At 46.4% G+C, this 16459-nt stretch overlaps 1 protein-coding gene and 1 non-coding gene across 7 annotated transcripts in view; one reads left to right on the plus strand and one right to left on the minus strand.

The window, feature by feature from the left end:
• The window catches only part of SMARCA4 (SWI/SNF related, matrix associated, actin dependent regulator of chromatin, subfamily a, member 4), a 72708-nt gene that overhangs the window by 42531 nt on the left and 13718 nt on the right, over positions 1 to 16459 (minus strand). For all 6 annotated transcript variants that reach the window (XM_027050216.2, XM_027050215.2, XM_027050213.2 and 3 more), the window contains exons 11-15: positions 13504 to 13634; positions 13283 to 13340; positions 5298 to 5419; positions 3622 to 3772; positions 2690 to 2853 (exon numbers count right to left, since the gene is read on the minus strand). In XM_027050216.2, the coding sequence (XP_026906017.1) occupies positions 2690 to 2853; positions 3622 to 3772; positions 5298 to 5419; positions 13283 to 13340; positions 13504 to 13634 (626 nt within the window). The remainder of the gene's footprint in view (positions 1 to 2689; positions 2854 to 3621; positions 3773 to 5297; positions 5420 to 13282; positions 13341 to 13503; positions 13635 to 16459) is intronic.
• LOC113596615 (U5 spliceosomal RNA) lies at positions 7379 to 7495 on the plus strand. The gene has a single exon (XR_003417408.1). It is a non-coding gene; the product is annotated as a U5 spliceosomal RNA (small nuclear RNA).

Here is a 16459-nt window from a genome sequence, read left to right on the forward strand (position 1 = left end):
GTACCGGTCACATGAGATGTTATTCACAACAGGGTAACCGGGGGAGGGCACGCAGGGATCTCAGTAGTACCTCTGCAACTTTTCTCGAAAGCTAAAACGATTCTCAAGCCAATACCAAGCATGACACAGTGACCAGGACACGTCGGAAGGAAACAGGAACCAACCTGAAGGGTCTCCACAGGCCAAATCTGGAATAATCTGACCAAGAAAATAAAGTCTCCATTCTGCCAGTTTCAGGTAAGAGTTACACAAAGCAGGGGCGCCTGGGTGGCTTAGTTGGTTAAGTGGCCGGCTCAGGTCACAATCTCATGGTTCGTGAGTTTGAGCCCGGTATTGGGCTCTGTACTGACAGCTCAGAGCCTGGAGCCTGCTTCAGATTCTGTGTCTCCCTCTCTCTCTGCCCCTCCCCTGCTCACGTTCTCTCTCTCAAAAATAAACAAACATTTTAGGGGCGCTTAGGTGGCGCAGTCAGTTAAGCGTCCGACTTCAGCCAGGTCACGATCTCGCGGTCCATGAGTTCGAGCCCCGCGTCAGGCTCTGGGCTGATGGCTCAGAGCCTGGAGCCTGTTTCCGATTCTGTGTCTCCCTCTCTCTCTCTGCCCCTCCCCCGTTCATGCTCTGTCTCTCTCTGTCCCAAAAATAAATAAACGTTAAACAAAAAAAGTTTTAATAAAAAAAAATAAACATTTTAAAAAATTTTTTAAAAAGTTATACGCATCAGTAAGTACATGGAGAAGGTATAGTTCTTCCTTACAGTGGATCTCCCACAGTGTGGGAGGTGCACTGGAAAGAAAACCACCATCAGCCCTTCCTGCTGGGGTAGGTGTCTCAAGCCAGACTCATCTGATGGATGCAGAAATCTCTGGGCAAAGTGTGATGAGAAATGGGACACTTCCATGGACTCTAAATGCCTCCCCACCAAGGACTTCTGAATTACAAAGGAAAACTCCTAGGATCACACGGGGAAACCAGCAGGCACCACGTAACAGAGACCAAAGTTATCCTCTCCCTTGACCGGGCCTCTCAATCTCTCATGCCTCCTGAAACATGGCCCCAGGAAGGGCACAGCATCCCTTCTCGGGGATTCTTACCAGACTTTCAGGGCCAGGCATCCAACACAAACAAAGTCTGAGGGACAGCCTACTAATGCCCGAGCAGAATTCAAGTGTCGACATCATCGAGGATGAAAACGGACTGCAGAAATGTCACAGACACGTCACGGAGACACGACAACAAAAGTAGGAGCCTGGACCAGAAAGGGGCCGTTGGTGGGGACATTAGACAACATGTGAATGAGGTCTCTAGATTCGTGACCAGCGCTGCCTTTAGAACTGCCCTGGAGCTGCAAAGATTTGGGAAGCTGGGTGAAAGGCATACAGAAAATCTTTATTCTGATTTTGCAACTATTTATAAATGAAGTAATGTTAAAATGAAAACGAAACACCCACGCTATAGGACAGGACGCGGGGGTGAACCACTCTGGTAGAGATGAGCTCACACCTTACACCTTGGGGTGAGGGGCCCAAAAAGGGGGGACTTCAGTCCCTGGCGGGCCGAGAGACGGCACATGGAGAAATGCAACAGAAAGCTGAGAAGTTGGGTCTGACCACGGGGGAGGCAAGGCCGTCTGTCCTCAGCCTGGGCCCTTCTGCCGCACTGTGCGAACAGTTCTTCTTCTGCGCAGCTCTGTTCCAGCAGCACAGCCAAATTCACATGAGTCCAAGGAAGGGAAAGCAGAAGGAAGAAATAAACCTGCCCAAGTAGATGCTGGGAGAGTTCTGGGACCCCCAGCCGTGGCTGCGTGGCCTCTGGCAGCCTGGCCATCTTCAAAGCGGGAGGGTATTTCCTGTGGGATCGGCGCCTGAGCGCTCAGCCCGGACAGCCGATTTGAGGATGAAGCGGTCACTGCTGAGTGCTGGCGGAAGGCAGGGGGTTTCCCTCCAGGCCCAGGCCAAGCGCGTACACAGAGGCCTGGCCACATCAGGGTGGACCGTCCCCTGGCCTGGGACTGGTTTGGTGCAGGACATGAAACCGGAGCCGGGGTCAATGAGAACCAGCCCCAGGACTTCTAGAAAAGCTCTGGGGCAGGTGAACCATGCTGTGGCAGTGCTGACCTAGGAAGACGGACGCCCAGGGCAGCTGGTGAATCTTGGCCCCACATGGCTGCCTGCTGGGAGGAGGAGGTCAGCAGTGCCAAGAGGTGGTGAGTAAGAGCCTCTTCGGGACTCGGTTGGAGGACCCAGAGCCTACCACACTAAGTGCCGGGGTTGCCAGAGCCAGGAAGGGAGGTGGACCAGAGGGCCCCGTGCCCCGGGGAGGAAGAGGTAGTGATATTTCCTCAAATGGCTCTCGTCCACTCTGCTAGCGGGAGCCGGTCTGGCTCCCGCGACACCTTGTGTGCAGTGTGCTGGTTGGTGGACTTGACGAGCACTCCACGGTCATCTTGTGAGAGCTGCCCCAATAGGGATGACAGGCGGGCCCTCCATCACCCACCCTTCTCCCATCCTGCCCCTGGAAACCAGAGGAAGGATGCTGGGTGCTAAGTTGTGTGCCCCACCCGCCAAGTCCCCTCAGAATGGGTCTGTATTTGGAGACGGGGTCTTTCAAGAACCCATGAGGTGACGTGAACCCGAGCCGCGTGGCCTTCCCGCTGGACCCTCCCAGACCCCCCAGGGATGAGAGCGCTTACGAGAGAGGTACTATGATGAGAAAGGGCCCATTGATCCGCTTGTGCTCCATGAGGTACGTGATGAGGGCGATGGTCTGGATGGTCTTCCCCAGGCCCATCTCGTCAGCCAGGATGCCGTTCAGATTGTTGTTGTACAGAGACACCAGCCACTCCAGGCCTTTGATCTGCATGGAGAGAGGCAAGCGGCCGGGACTGAAGCCCGAGTCGGGTACGAGAGCATTCCCCAGGCTTCAGAGACTCGGCACGGCCAGGCACAAGTCTGTCCTGGCCATGAACCACCCGTGGTCATCGGGATTTTTGGTATTTCGCTGTCAATCAGCCCAGTCCTTTCTTACTTATCCTTATCCTCAGCAATCACTCCTGCAAAATCACAGGGTTGCCGTGCTGGTGATATGTGTCTACAAAATCTCTTTTTCTGGTCCACATCTGAACAGCTAAGTTTCTACCTGGAATGGCCAACAGAAAGCAGGGCTACCGGCTCCCGACACTGAAGCTCCCTGCCCTCACAGCCTCACTGCAGGGCTCCGGGGAACATGCACCGAGCACCCGTGCGCCCACGCCTGGGCCCGTCCTGGCTTGGCCACTCCCGAGTTGTGTGATTCTGCGGAATCACTGCACCTCTCTGTTCTTCGGTTGCCCCCCACGTCCGCCAAATGCGGAGATGGAAGCACGCACTAAATAGGGTTGTTTAGCGCTTAGAAGAGAACAGATAGCAGCCTCCTGTTCTGCCCGGCATACATTAAGCACCCAGCAGATCCAGACTTATTGCACAATTTCAACTCCTCCTGGAGGCTAGGCTAACAGATCAGGAAAACGGAGGTTCAGAGGGGAAGAGCGCATGTCCAGAGACAAAGACTGGAATGTGACTTCGGCAGCCACCCACACCCTGGAAACCCCAGGAGTGCTGTGTGGATGTGCCCCTCCGACCTTACCTGGTACTGTTTAAGGACACCATTGACCATGAGCGCCGACTGCTTATCCACTCTCTCGGTAACAGCATGGGCCACGGCGTAATAGGACTGCAGGCCCCGTGCCAGGGCCTGGGACACACCGTACTCGTCATCAACATCTTGCTTGGCATTCCTGGGAGTTAAGATGGAAACACCGTGAGGACACACATTCCCACCTGTGACGACATGCTTCCTGCCCAAAGACCCACAGCCTGACAGCCATCACATAAGCCGAAGTGCAGCCAGACAGTCTGAGGGAGGGCCAGGCAGCAACTACTAATCCAGGGGGGCCCAAGACTGGGCTCAGGGGCCGTGGGTCCCGACCCCACATTCCCGGAACAGGAATCAAGTCACTGCCACATCACAGAAAGAGTGCATCATTCAGCCAGAGGCCCGTCCTCCAGCCCACTGTCTCTACTGAGCACTCGTGAGGCTAAAATGAAAGCGCACACTGAACAGCCTCACACAAGACCAGAATCATTTATACTGTGGCTGTTTTACGATCTAACCTGGAATTCTTTTAAAAAGTGACTTTATTTTTTATTTAGAGAGGGCAAGAGAGTGCACGTAAGCACACGCATGTGCGGGGGAAGAGCAGATAGAGAGGGAGAGAGGGGGAGAGGTGGGGGAGAGAGGGGGAGAGAGAGGGGGAGACAGTGAATCCCAATCAGGCTCCGCACGGTCAGCGCGGAGTCCACCGCGGGGCTCGAACTCACAAACCGTGAGATCGTGACCTGAGCCAAAATCAAGAGTCAGACGCTTAATCGACTGAGCCACCCAGATGCTCCTAAAAAGTGACTTGAAACTATTACATTTTATGAATGTGACAGACACACGTGATCCGACTTCTGTCACACTGTTTTATAGTGTGCTGTGGTTTCTGGTTTTCTATCTCCTTAAGAATCTGTCAGTGAGCTTAGTGGGCTTTTCCCAATTTCTCTAAGGATTTCAAAGGACTGCACGTTTGCTCTAGATGAATGTCATATTTAGAGCGTACACAACTCTCAGTTCTCAGTTTCTTTTCAAAAGCATCCATTAATTGCGTACCATAAGCAACAACTACATTGATATATTAACTGTACTTGTGCTTCTAAGGGCAAAAGATGAGAAGTAACATGAATGCCCGCCACTAGGGACGGGCTAACACGTGAAGATGTAACATACAACGTCACTGACGACACTGCGTACAGACACAGCGTCACCTCCGAGAGAAAACTTTCGGTGAAAAAAGCCAGGGGCAGAAAAGTGGGCCTGGATAGATACACGTGTACCAGTAAAAAGAAACGCATGCACACATTTTGCTTGCTGCTGCACGAACTGTCTCTGAAGACACACGACGCTGGAAACAGTCTCCTCCAGGGAGGGAGTGGGGTGGGGAGGGCGGCCTGGGGAGCCAGCCTGAGGTGGCTGTTGTTGTACAACTACCTCTTAAGCACGAGATGAACCATGTCAATGGATAGACTGACTATTCAATGCCTATGAAAGTGAATAAAATCCGAAGTAAATCCATTTGGTCTGTTTACAGTCCCTAATGTCTGCTGTCTGCGGGCTGGACAGCAGGGAGGGCCGTCTGTAGAGAGGCGGGAGTCCTGACAGCCCTCTGCTGCCACCCTGAAAAGGGGGCTGGCAGAGTAGGAGGCTGGGGAGGGATGCCTTACTCAATGATGTGCCGGGCGTCTACCTCCGAGACGTCATCGCTGTCTGGATCTGGAATCTTCTTCTTCTCCTCAACAGGCAGGCTGGGAGGCTGTGCTGGCTGTGGCTGTTCCTCTTCCTCCTCCTACCAAGACACAAGCCCACGTCACCTCAGGCCACCCCACAGGGACAGGCAGAGGGCTCCCAGGGGGAGAATGCTTTTGGGAGCAGGCGCTGTTTCCATGCCCTCTTACTATCCCAGAATGTGTCATGCCTCCTCTTTGCTCTTCTCCTCAGTGCTATGATTTTTAGTTTTCCTAGCAGAATACAGACACTTCTCTTCAAGGCTACCTCAAGGGACTCTGGATTCTTGTTACTAGGAGAGTAGATTCCTCCTGCACCGTGCCTTCCCATCACAAAATGCATACTACCAAGCTTATGCCTTGCCCGACCTGATACTCAAAGCCATTTCTGATTTGCTTCTCTTGGATTTTTCTAAGTATTAAACACTCGATAGCAAATTTTCGACATTTTTGCTCCTGACTTACTTTAGGCTTTATCGACATGGCTAAAACGTCTGCGCTAGGTCAAATAACGCTGTTGATGATAGGCGTCCTAGTTTACCAAGCGGTTTTCTATGAACTTATAAGTTAGGTATAATAATAAATCAGTTACTCTTCATTACTGGGATTTTTCAGCCTTTACGGAGGACGTGATAAAGGGATTTTGTGTGACATATTGACAAAACACACACGAATGTACTTCCCCATGTGAAACCGTTCTCGTATTCCCTGGTAAATCAGACAAAGTGCCAGCAGATAATTGTCTTTAAGTACAATGGGACTGCGATAAAACTAAAAGGTATCTGTGATGAATCTACGAATTAATTCCAATCAAAATCCCGTGGGATGTCCCCTGGAGAATGCAAAATAACTTTATAAATCACTCGGAATAATGAACAGGTGATAATAGCACAAACATTTTGGGTAAAAAAAAAAAAAATCATAATTGGTACAGACTTTTCCTAGCTGACATACTATGCCTGGAATTAAAATAGGGGTGGGACCTCCAGCTAAGTCTGAGGGAGGAAGTCCACAAATTCGCTCCTGGAAAACCATCTTCAAAGCTGAACAAAATTGGCAAGAGCAACCATTTCGGAGCTCTGGGGGCCTGAGAAGTATTAATGCTTGAGAAACTGCTGAACGTCGGGTAAGAAGAGTGGGAGATGGTAGCATTCTCACTTGGGTCCGCTTCCATCTCTCCGTGCCCCAGCTCCACGTTGAAGGTTCTGCCAGGGCGGCCAGGCCAACAGCACCGGCAGCTGAGTCTGATGGGGACGCGGTCATTTCGTAGCAGGGGGCACTGCCCCTACCAGCCACTGGCACTGCTGAAATAAAGTGGGGTTGTTTGCCAGCTTTTCTACTTTGGTCGGGAAAGCGCATCACGGGCTGAGCCCGTGACCAGGTGCACAGAAAATGCAAAAGGACCCCACAGAAAGTAAAAGCCAGGGTGGACCTGAAAATGGCCTGAACCTGGAATGTGTTCCTTTATACATTCTATCCATCTGCCAGAGACAGAAGCTGTATTATTGGCTCAAGAGGTCCGAGCACAATTACTGCCTAATCACTGGATAACTACTAAGTTACAAAGGAACATGGCCTATTCCTAGAAAGCCAGAATTAAAAATGAAAATGAGAAAACAAAAAAATAAACTGAGCAGAGACACCAAAGGTAGCACACGCCACCAGAGCAAGAATTTCACAGATTTAGCCCAAGTAAGTTACTAAACAAACACCACCACCAAAAACCACCACCCAGGGGTGGGAGTCAGAATACAGCGTAGCTAAAAATAGGTTTCCACTAAACATTAGAAGACAAGCGAAAGAGGAAAGGGTGATTACAGTATTCAGTGAAAAAGCAAATGAACCTGTCTCTTTCCCCAGGTGTTGAACTTAGCATATAATCTGTGAAGCAATTATTATTACAAATATGTTCAAAGAACCATGGGAAACCATCTTTAAGCACAATAAGTCAACAAATACAGAATCTCAATAAAAGACAGCAAGCCCCAAATTGGATGAAAAACACGAAACTACCCAGCCAATACTCTGGTTTCTCTTCAGACTGTATAAATCTTTCGCCTTTTACTAAAGATTTCCGTGGAAACTACCCACCCAAGAGGGTGAACAAACACTAAGGAGAATAAATATAAAGAGAGTTCACCATCAATCTGCTAAAAAAAAAAAAAAAAGCCAAGGACAAACAATACTGAAAGCAAAAAAGAGAAAAACGAACCATCAAGTACAGAGGAGCGTCATTACAATGAGTGGTTAAATTCTCATTTGAGACAGAGACCAGAAAGTAGTGCAATGACACGTGCACAAGGAAAAAGGCTGTCAACAAAGAAATCTGTGTCCAACTAAACTATCCTTCCAAAGTCAAAGCTTCAGAAATCATACTCCCAGATCTACCAAGGCTGAGGGAATTGGTTGCTAACAGACTGTAACTCAAACCCCAAGAAATAAAGAGCATTAAAAATGGTAAATACATGGATCAATATAAAAAGACTCTATAAATACATTTTCCTTTATTTCTTCTCTACTAACTTATTCAGACCAAATCATAAGATTCCATGCAGTATGAATTAGAAGCCTGCATTGTAGGGTTTAGAGCATATGCAGGTGTAACATATGTGACAATAGAGCAGGAAGGAAGGGTAGCAAATAGAGCTACATTGGAACGTAAATTTCTCTATTTTACCAGAATGGAGATGGTATTAATCTGAAATACACTATGATAAATTAAGATGCATATTGTAATCCCCAGGGCTACTACAAAACAAATAACTAAAAAGGGACAGTGACAACTGAAATCTACAGAAGAAATTAAACGGTAAAATAAAAAATATTGAACACAAAAGGCAGCAAAAAGAGGCACAGAGAAACACAAAAAGACCTAAGACCAAGAAAAGAAATAGCCAAATGGCAAATGTAAACACAGTCATATTGATAATTACATTAAATGTGACTAGTCTAAAATTCAATCAAAAGGCAGGCACTGTCACACTAGATCTAAAAAGCAAGATCTAGCTACCTGCTCTTTCAGATTCAAATGAGCAGACAGGTTTAAAGTAAAAGAATGGAAAACCATAGACCACACAAACAAGCAGTAACCATAAGAAAGCTGGAGGGACTATACTAACATTGGACAAAACAGACTTCAAAACAAATATTACTGGGGACAAGGACAGATATTCAATAATGATAAAATATCACATATATCAGGAAGACAGAACAACTAAATATATCTATCAATAGAACATGAAAATACATGAAGCAAATCTGACAGAATTTAAAGGAGAACAATTCAACAAAAACAGAGATTTTCCCATTTCATCCTCAACAACATCATAACAACTAAACAAAAGTCAGCAAGGATATAAGGGACCTGAACAACACTATCCACCAACGGAACTCTCATTTACAGAGCACTACACCCAAAAAAATGCAGAATCCTTTTTCAAGTGAACATGAAACATTCCATAGGATGCTGAGCCATAAAATGAGTCTCTGTAAATTTGAAAGAAAAATCATACAAAGTAATCTTACACCATGAGAAAATTATTTTATTTTATTATTATGTATTTATCGGGGTGGGGGGCGGCTCGTGCATGCACACAAGCAGGGGAGAGGAGCAGAGGGAGAGAGAATCCTAAGCAGCTCCACACTCAGCATGGAGTCTGACATGGGACTTGATCCCACGACCCTGGGATCATGACCCGAGCCGAAATCAAGAGTCAGACACTCAAATGACTGAACCACCCAGGCGTGCGCTCCTACCACGAGAAAATTAAATTAGAGAACAAAACCAGAAAAACTCTTGGGGCACCTGAGTGGCTCAGTCAGTTAAGGATCCAACCTCGGCTCAGGTCATGATCTCATGGTTCGTGAGTTCCAGCCCTGCATCCAGCTCTGTGCTGACAGTTCAGAGCCTGGAGCCTGCTTCAGATTCTGTGTCTCCCTCTCTCTTTGCCCCTCCCCTGCTCATGCTCTGTCTCTCTCGGTCACAAAAATAAATAAAAACATTAAAAAAAATTAAAAAAAAAAGACCTAATGGTAAAGAAAAAAAAAATCACAGGGGAAATTAGGAAATATTTTGAACTGAATAAAGACAGAAACAACATATCAAAATTTACCGGCTGTAGTTTCAGCAGTGCCTAAAGGGAATGTAACTTTAAACAAGTATACCAGGAAAACAAGTCTCAAATATTTGAGTAAACTAAACTTTGACTACCAAAAAATGAAAGACAAATTACTGAATCACCAAAATGAGCAATGAAAAAGAGATCACTATGAAACCACAGAAATACGATAAGGACATAAATTTCTGAAACTGAGTCAAGAAATGGAAAAATTTGGGAAAAAAAAAATCTTTAACAGCTAACTGTATCAGTAAATAAAAATCTTCTCACAATGAAAAGGCCAAGTCCAGACGGCTTCAGCAGTGAATCTACCAAATATGTTAAGATTAAGGATATCAAACTTTCATGAACTCTTCCAGAAAGTACAGGAGAACATTTTTCAATCCATTCTGAGGCCAATGTTAACTACAAAGCGAGACAAAAATGTCACAAGTAACTATAGACTAATATCCCATGAATATAGACCCATAAGTCCTCAACAAAATAGTAGCCACACTGTGATACACAGGAAAGATTATACAACAGGACAAAGTAGGACTTATCCTAGGAAAGCAAGGTTGGTATACTATCTAAAAATTAACTTACATAATAAATCATATTAATAGGTAAGAAACGAAAATCAGACAACCAACTTAAAAGATAAAAAATATGAGACAATATGGGGCACGCCTGGGTGGCTCAGTTGGTTAAGCATCCGACTTCAGCTCAGATCATGATCTCACAGTTTGTGAGTTTGAGCCCCCCATAAGGCTCTGTGCTGACAGCTCATAACCTCATAGTTCCTGTGAGGTCCAAAGCATTGCTTTGGACTCTGCTGCTCGGGATTCTCTCTCTCCCTTTCTCTCAGCCCCACCTCTGGTCACGTGCACGCCCACGGTCTCTCTCAAACTAAATAAACTTAAAAAAAAAAAAAAAAAAAATCCCCTGGGTGCCCGGGTGGCTCAGTTGCTTAAACGTCTGACTCTTGGTTTCAGCTCAGGTCATGATCTCACAGCTTCATGGTTGAGCCCTGCATCAAGCGCTGCGCTGGCAGTGTGGAGCCTGCTTGGGATTCTCTCTCCCTTTCTCTCTGTTACTCCTCCACTTGTGCTGTCTCTGTCTCTGTCTCTCTTATAATAAATAAACAAACTTAAAAAATCCAGGATAATTTTATTTAAAAAAAAAAAAACAACAAAAAACTAGCAAGCATTTTTGTAGTAACTGATGAGCTGACCCTAAAATTTATATAGGAACCTGAAGGATCTAGAATAGACAATCAAAGTCACAAAAGTGAAGGAATACCTTACTCTAAGCTACAATTATCAAGGTAAAGTGGTAGTCACACAAAGACACGAAGATTGATAGAAAAGAAATGAGAGGCAGAAAAACCCTTTATTTATCGTCAACTGATTTCCCACAGACTAACCAAAGAAGAAAAGAGTGGTCTTTTCATCAAATGGTGCTAGATAAAATGGATATCCATACGCAAAAAAAAAAAAATCTTAGACCTGTATCTCAGACCACAGGTGGCAGTCAATTCAACCATGACCTTAAATGTAAGAGCCTCAATTACAAAACTTTTAGAAGAAAACATAGAAGAAAAGTCTTTGTGACTTCAGAGAGTTCTTAGATGTAACACCAAAAGACCAATGCATGAACAAAAAAATTTAATCAACTGGGTTTCATTAAAATTAAAAATTTTTGCATCTGAAGAAACACTACTGGGGGTGGGGGGAGGCAAACTGGAGTGTCTGGGCGGCCCAGTCTTGGTTAAGCATTTCAATCTTGGTTTTGGCTCAGGTCATGATCTCACAGTTTGTGAGTTTGAGCCCACCCACATCAGGCTCTACGCAGACAGTAGCTTCTTCCTCTCCTATCTCTCTGCCCGTACCCTGCTCACGCTCTGTCTCTCTCAAAACAAATAAACTTAAAAAAAAAAAAGGCAAACTGACTAGGGAACTGGCAGAAGATATTGTAAATTACATATTTGATAAGGAACATGTACCAAGAATATATAAAGAATTCTTGTAAAGAATTCAACTCAATGATGAGACAACAAACAACAAATTAATAACGGGCAAGAAATGTGAATAGACGTTCAACCAAAGAAGATACATGAATGGTGCATAAACATATGAAAAAAATGCTCAACGTTATTAGTTACTAGGAAAATGCAAATTAAGGCCACAGTGAGATACTGCTATACACACCCACCAGGATGGATATAATCAAAAGGACAGATAACACCAATTGTGGACGAGAATACGGAGAACCTGGAACCGGTGAAATGGTGTAACCACTTCAGAAAACAGTTTGGCAGTTTCTTAGAAAGGCAAACATAAACTTACCGTATGACCCAGCAATCCCACTCCCAGGTATCTACCCGAGAGAAATGAAACCATACGTCCACACAAAGACACGTATGGAAACGTATGAAGTGTTTATAGCAACATTACTCATAACAGCAAAAAACGGAAACAACACAAATGCTCATCAGTTGATGAGTGGATAAAGTGGGGTTCACCATACAATGGAACAGAATTCAGGAATAAATAGCAATGACCTCTTGATACACAAACAACGTGGATGAGCCTCAAAAACATTTTAGCTGAAAGAAGCCAGATACAAAATGCTACATGTTACTGGACTCCATTTATATGAAATATGCAGAAAAGGCAACATCTACAGAGACAGAAAGTCAATCAGCAGTTTCCTAGAGCTGTAGGAAGTAGTGAGAACAAACTGTAAACCAGGAGGAAGGGGATTTTGTGGATTATAGGACATTCTAAGATTGGTGTGTGGTAGTGAATACGCAAGTCTATACATTTACTACAAATCACTGAATCGCAGCATTCCTCTTAAGGGTAGGGAGGGAGCGCCGTCCCAGGCCCTACACACAATAAACCCCGGATACCTCAAGTGGCAAGAAGGAGAGTAAAAACAGGACAAAACAAAAGATTATAGGTGAATACTATGTGGATTTCAGGTTGGGGGAAATATTTGAAGAGCGCTTTAAAAATCAGTAAAAAAAAAAACAAACCACTTGTAACCGATCAGAAATGGGCAAACGATGCAAAACATTCACAGAAAAAATCAGAACGGTTAGTTAACTTGAACAAAATGCTCCACTGTAACAGCAAAGAAACGCCTGTGAAAAGGTGGCAAAGCTTTTTAAGGCCCTGAAAAAAGCCTTTTAAGACACTTTAAGCCACAAGTGAAGGGGGAGTGACAGAGGGCCCCCATCTGGATGCTAATGATGGAGACGCCCCCTTATGAAACCGTTCCCTGAGTTATCCTTCCCAAGGAGGCAATCTGGAACGGAGAGGAATGAGGCTCTCCATTTACAGCTTTGGCAACCAAGGAAATATCACCTCAACATGGCATAATTAAATGACTCAGAGAATTTACACAATAAATGCAACCATTTATGTTTCCAAAGAAGGAATTATAATGGGCGATAACGTACACGATCTAATGACCACAACTTCGCACGGATCTTTCTGGAGGGCGGAGCTTCAAATGTTGAGCACTTGAAAGGCGGCTGGTACAGTTGAGGATGGGGAGTTTTAAATTCTATTTAATTTGATTAATTTAAGATTGAAAGAGTCACATGTGGCTAGGGGCTACCCTACTAGAAAGTGCAGCTCTAAAGCCCCAAATTTCAGCCAAGACTGGGGCCTCAGCTGCCCTGGGCCTGCTTCCTGCCCCACGCAGTGCCCACCCAGAGCAGGAAAGGATCACAATGCAAAGGGGTGACGGATGCCCAAGGTGTGGAAGTTACCACAACAAAGCACCGAGAGCCACGACAGCCAGGAAATGGACTCTTACCTCCTCCTCTTCTTCTGAGCCACTTTCTTCACTATCAGATCTTGGAGCTACTTCATACCTAGGAAAAACAGTCACGATTTAATATACATCTCCCTAGAACCCATAGGATTTACTTTCCTCAACAAACTGGCTTGTTTCTAAAGGAAAGCAAAACCACCCCCCAGCTGCCAGTGCCCCTGGAACGAGGCCAGCTCAGCATCTGAAAGTGAGGCCCCACTCACCCGGGGTTCATCTCAAGCCAGGCCTCTAGCTGCCCTGCTTTGGGGGCATCTGTGCCCGTGAGGATCTTCCCGCTCTCGACGTGGATAACTTTCACCGGGAGGTCACTCATTTGGCTGGTCTCATCCAGAGGCTGAAAAAGAGTCACACGTGTAACCGGAGATTCTGTGGTATCCGTACCTCAGGCTTCTGCCAACTAGGGCCAACTGGGGAAGCGCCCTCCCAACTCCATGCCCCCCAAAATGGCACCAAACATGGCCACTGGTTGTGAAAATGGATTAATGACATATTAATAATCCAGTAATAACACAGAATCACCAGATGACTGCTGCTTCCTCACGGTATTTCATTTTCAGATACATAATACATTCACGTAGTTCAAAATCCACAAGGGTACGAGGTGTGGACCCGCCCCCGCCCCCATTCTCCCCCCCAGGCCCCATCTGACAGCTCTCTGCACAGGTGCCTACCGGTGTCTGTTTCTCATGCACCCTTACAGACCGATTCCATGCAGAAGACACAACGATTCATTTCTTTCCCTTTATACACAAATGACTACATTATTCGCATTCTTCTGGCCCTTGATTCTTTCAACTGATACTACCTTTGTAGACCTCCTCAAATATCCTCATCCTTTTCTGTTAAACAGCTAACTAGAATATTTGAAAAACAAAACAACTACCTTCCTCTTACCAACAAATACGGAATTTCTCAGTTTCTCATTTTGAGATGTCAACATTGGAAGAACATTTCCCCCCTCCATTTGCTCCTTCGAATTTCCTGGAGAAAACCTCCAGGAGGAGGAGGAGGTTCTTGTTTAAACTTTTGTCTTCATCTTCCAGGAACTGATCCCCGCCCCCCTCGGCCCCTCTAAGTGTCACACTCACCGTCAACATGGCCCACACTCTAGGTAGAGATGAGCTTTCTAGGTAGAGACTGTGACCAATCTCCCCCTCAAAGCTGCCCGCCATGGAAGGTGACAGTAACCACCTGTCACATGAATAGGCTCTGTGGACTGCCTGCATCAGTCCCAATCGGTGACTGTCACCCCCCAAATGCTCCCCAAGAGTGGCTAACAGGGCTGACGCCCGCACTTCTCCCTACCCCCAAATTCTGATTCAACTGCTCTGGGCCTTTTTAAAAAGCTCCCAGGCAATTGATATGTGCCGGGCTGAGAACCACTGGCTGAGATCAAGCACAAGTCACGGTCACCACTGAGTGATGCTACTGTACGCAAATAGGAGGCGCGGCCACAGGTTACCCAACAGAACTCCCTTTACTGCACTCTTCTGTCCTAGGACTTTTTTCCCCTGAATGCCCCACATGGCCTTACGAAGGCTTTCTGCCGTAGTAAAATGCCAGCCCACATTCTCAAAATTTCAATATAACATTTAAGATAAAATCTCATGAAGTAAATACGTATCTGAGTTCACTGCCAGTCACTCCCATCAGGAATTTGGCCTACAAGAAAAAGCATGCATCTGCTATGGACTGAATGGTGTCCCCCCCACCTTGCCCCCAAGAATTCGAATGCTGAAGCCCCGACTTTCCAGTGTGGCTCTACATGGAGATGTGGCCTTTGGGGGGTAATGAGGGTTCACGGAGGTCACAAGGGTGGGACCTTCAGGATGGGACAGTGCCCCCATAAGAGACAGCAAAGCTTGCTCTCTCGCCTCATATGGGGACACAGCAAGAAGGCAGCCATCTATAAGCCAGGAAGAGAGCCCCACCAGGAACCGACCTTGCTGCACTTTGATCTTGGATTTACCGCCTCTAGAACCGTGAGAACCTAAGTCTGCTATTTAAGCCAGCCAGGCCATGGTGTTTTGTAAGGGCAGGCCAAGCTGCCCAGGAGAGAGCATCAGAAGGTACCGTACAAGAAGGCTCTTCACAACAGCGTGTGCCACAGGAGTAAGGGAACATGGGAAAGAGCCACCAGTAGGGAAGGAGCAGGGGGTGGTACATCAGGACCAAGCCGTGCAGGACCTTCCAGACAGCTACGAATAGGAAGCGAACTAAACTACCAGTCTGGAAGCTGAAGGAGATTCCAATTCATCGAAATGATAAAATTAAAACAGAATTAATGGCCTGATATGGACAGTGGCCCAAGACACTCTGCTAAATGGAAAGAGTCTAGCTTAATGTCCAGACTGCCCCAAGTGGTCTTACAACAACCCAAAAAAGGACACAGGCATAAAGATTCCAGGAAGTGCAGGGAAGACCAACCAGGGCTCAACATGCTGGCTCGTGAGAGCAGGTGCCACAGGGGCTTCTGCTTCTCATCAAACCATTTAGATATTTTCTGCAAGAAATACTACATTTCGGCAACACCACAAAGAATAAGGACAGCGTGTGTGAGCTAATGTGGGAAGACGTCAGAGACAGAATGCAAAGCTGGAAAAAGAAAACCATCTGGTGGCTCACATACAGAAAAGGCCCCAGAGCCAACACCCCAACGCTTACTCACACTTTTCCTCTGGGAGGTGGGAGTGAGGAGGGCGTGGGGGCGGGCGGCGGGAAAGGAAACGCCTCTTATTTACGTCTGTCCCTTTTAAACGTCTGTCCCTTTTAAACGTCCTTCTCCCAAATGAGAGTACTGAGTGAGAATGGCTGCTTTTGGGAGGCGGGTAGGAACATGGTAGAAAAAACGGTGCGTGGGGACAGCAGCCCCTCCCTGAGTGGGCCACTTTGCACAGTTCTGACTTTTAGAAGCAGGCTAGTCACGTTTCACATACGAAATAAATGATCAGTAAATAAGTAAAACCAACAAGGATGGGGGAACCCACACTAATGGGAGCACAGAGAAAAACTAATCCAAGTAACTTTTGGGGTGGGGTGGCGCAGAGCAGGAGAGAGAGGGAGAGAGGAGAGAGGGAGGGAGAGAATCTCAAGCAGGCTCCAAGACCAACGTGGAGCCCAACGTGGGGCTTGATCTCATGACCCTGGGATCATGACCTG

This window comes from Acinonyx jubatus, chromosome A2 (assembly GCF_027475565.1).
Source record: "Acinonyx jubatus isolate Ajub_Pintada_27869175 chromosome A2, VMU_Ajub_asm_v1.0, whole genome shotgun sequence".
In the NCBI taxonomy this organism is placed as follows: Eukaryota; Metazoa; Chordata; class Mammalia; order Carnivora; family Felidae; genus Acinonyx; species Acinonyx jubatus.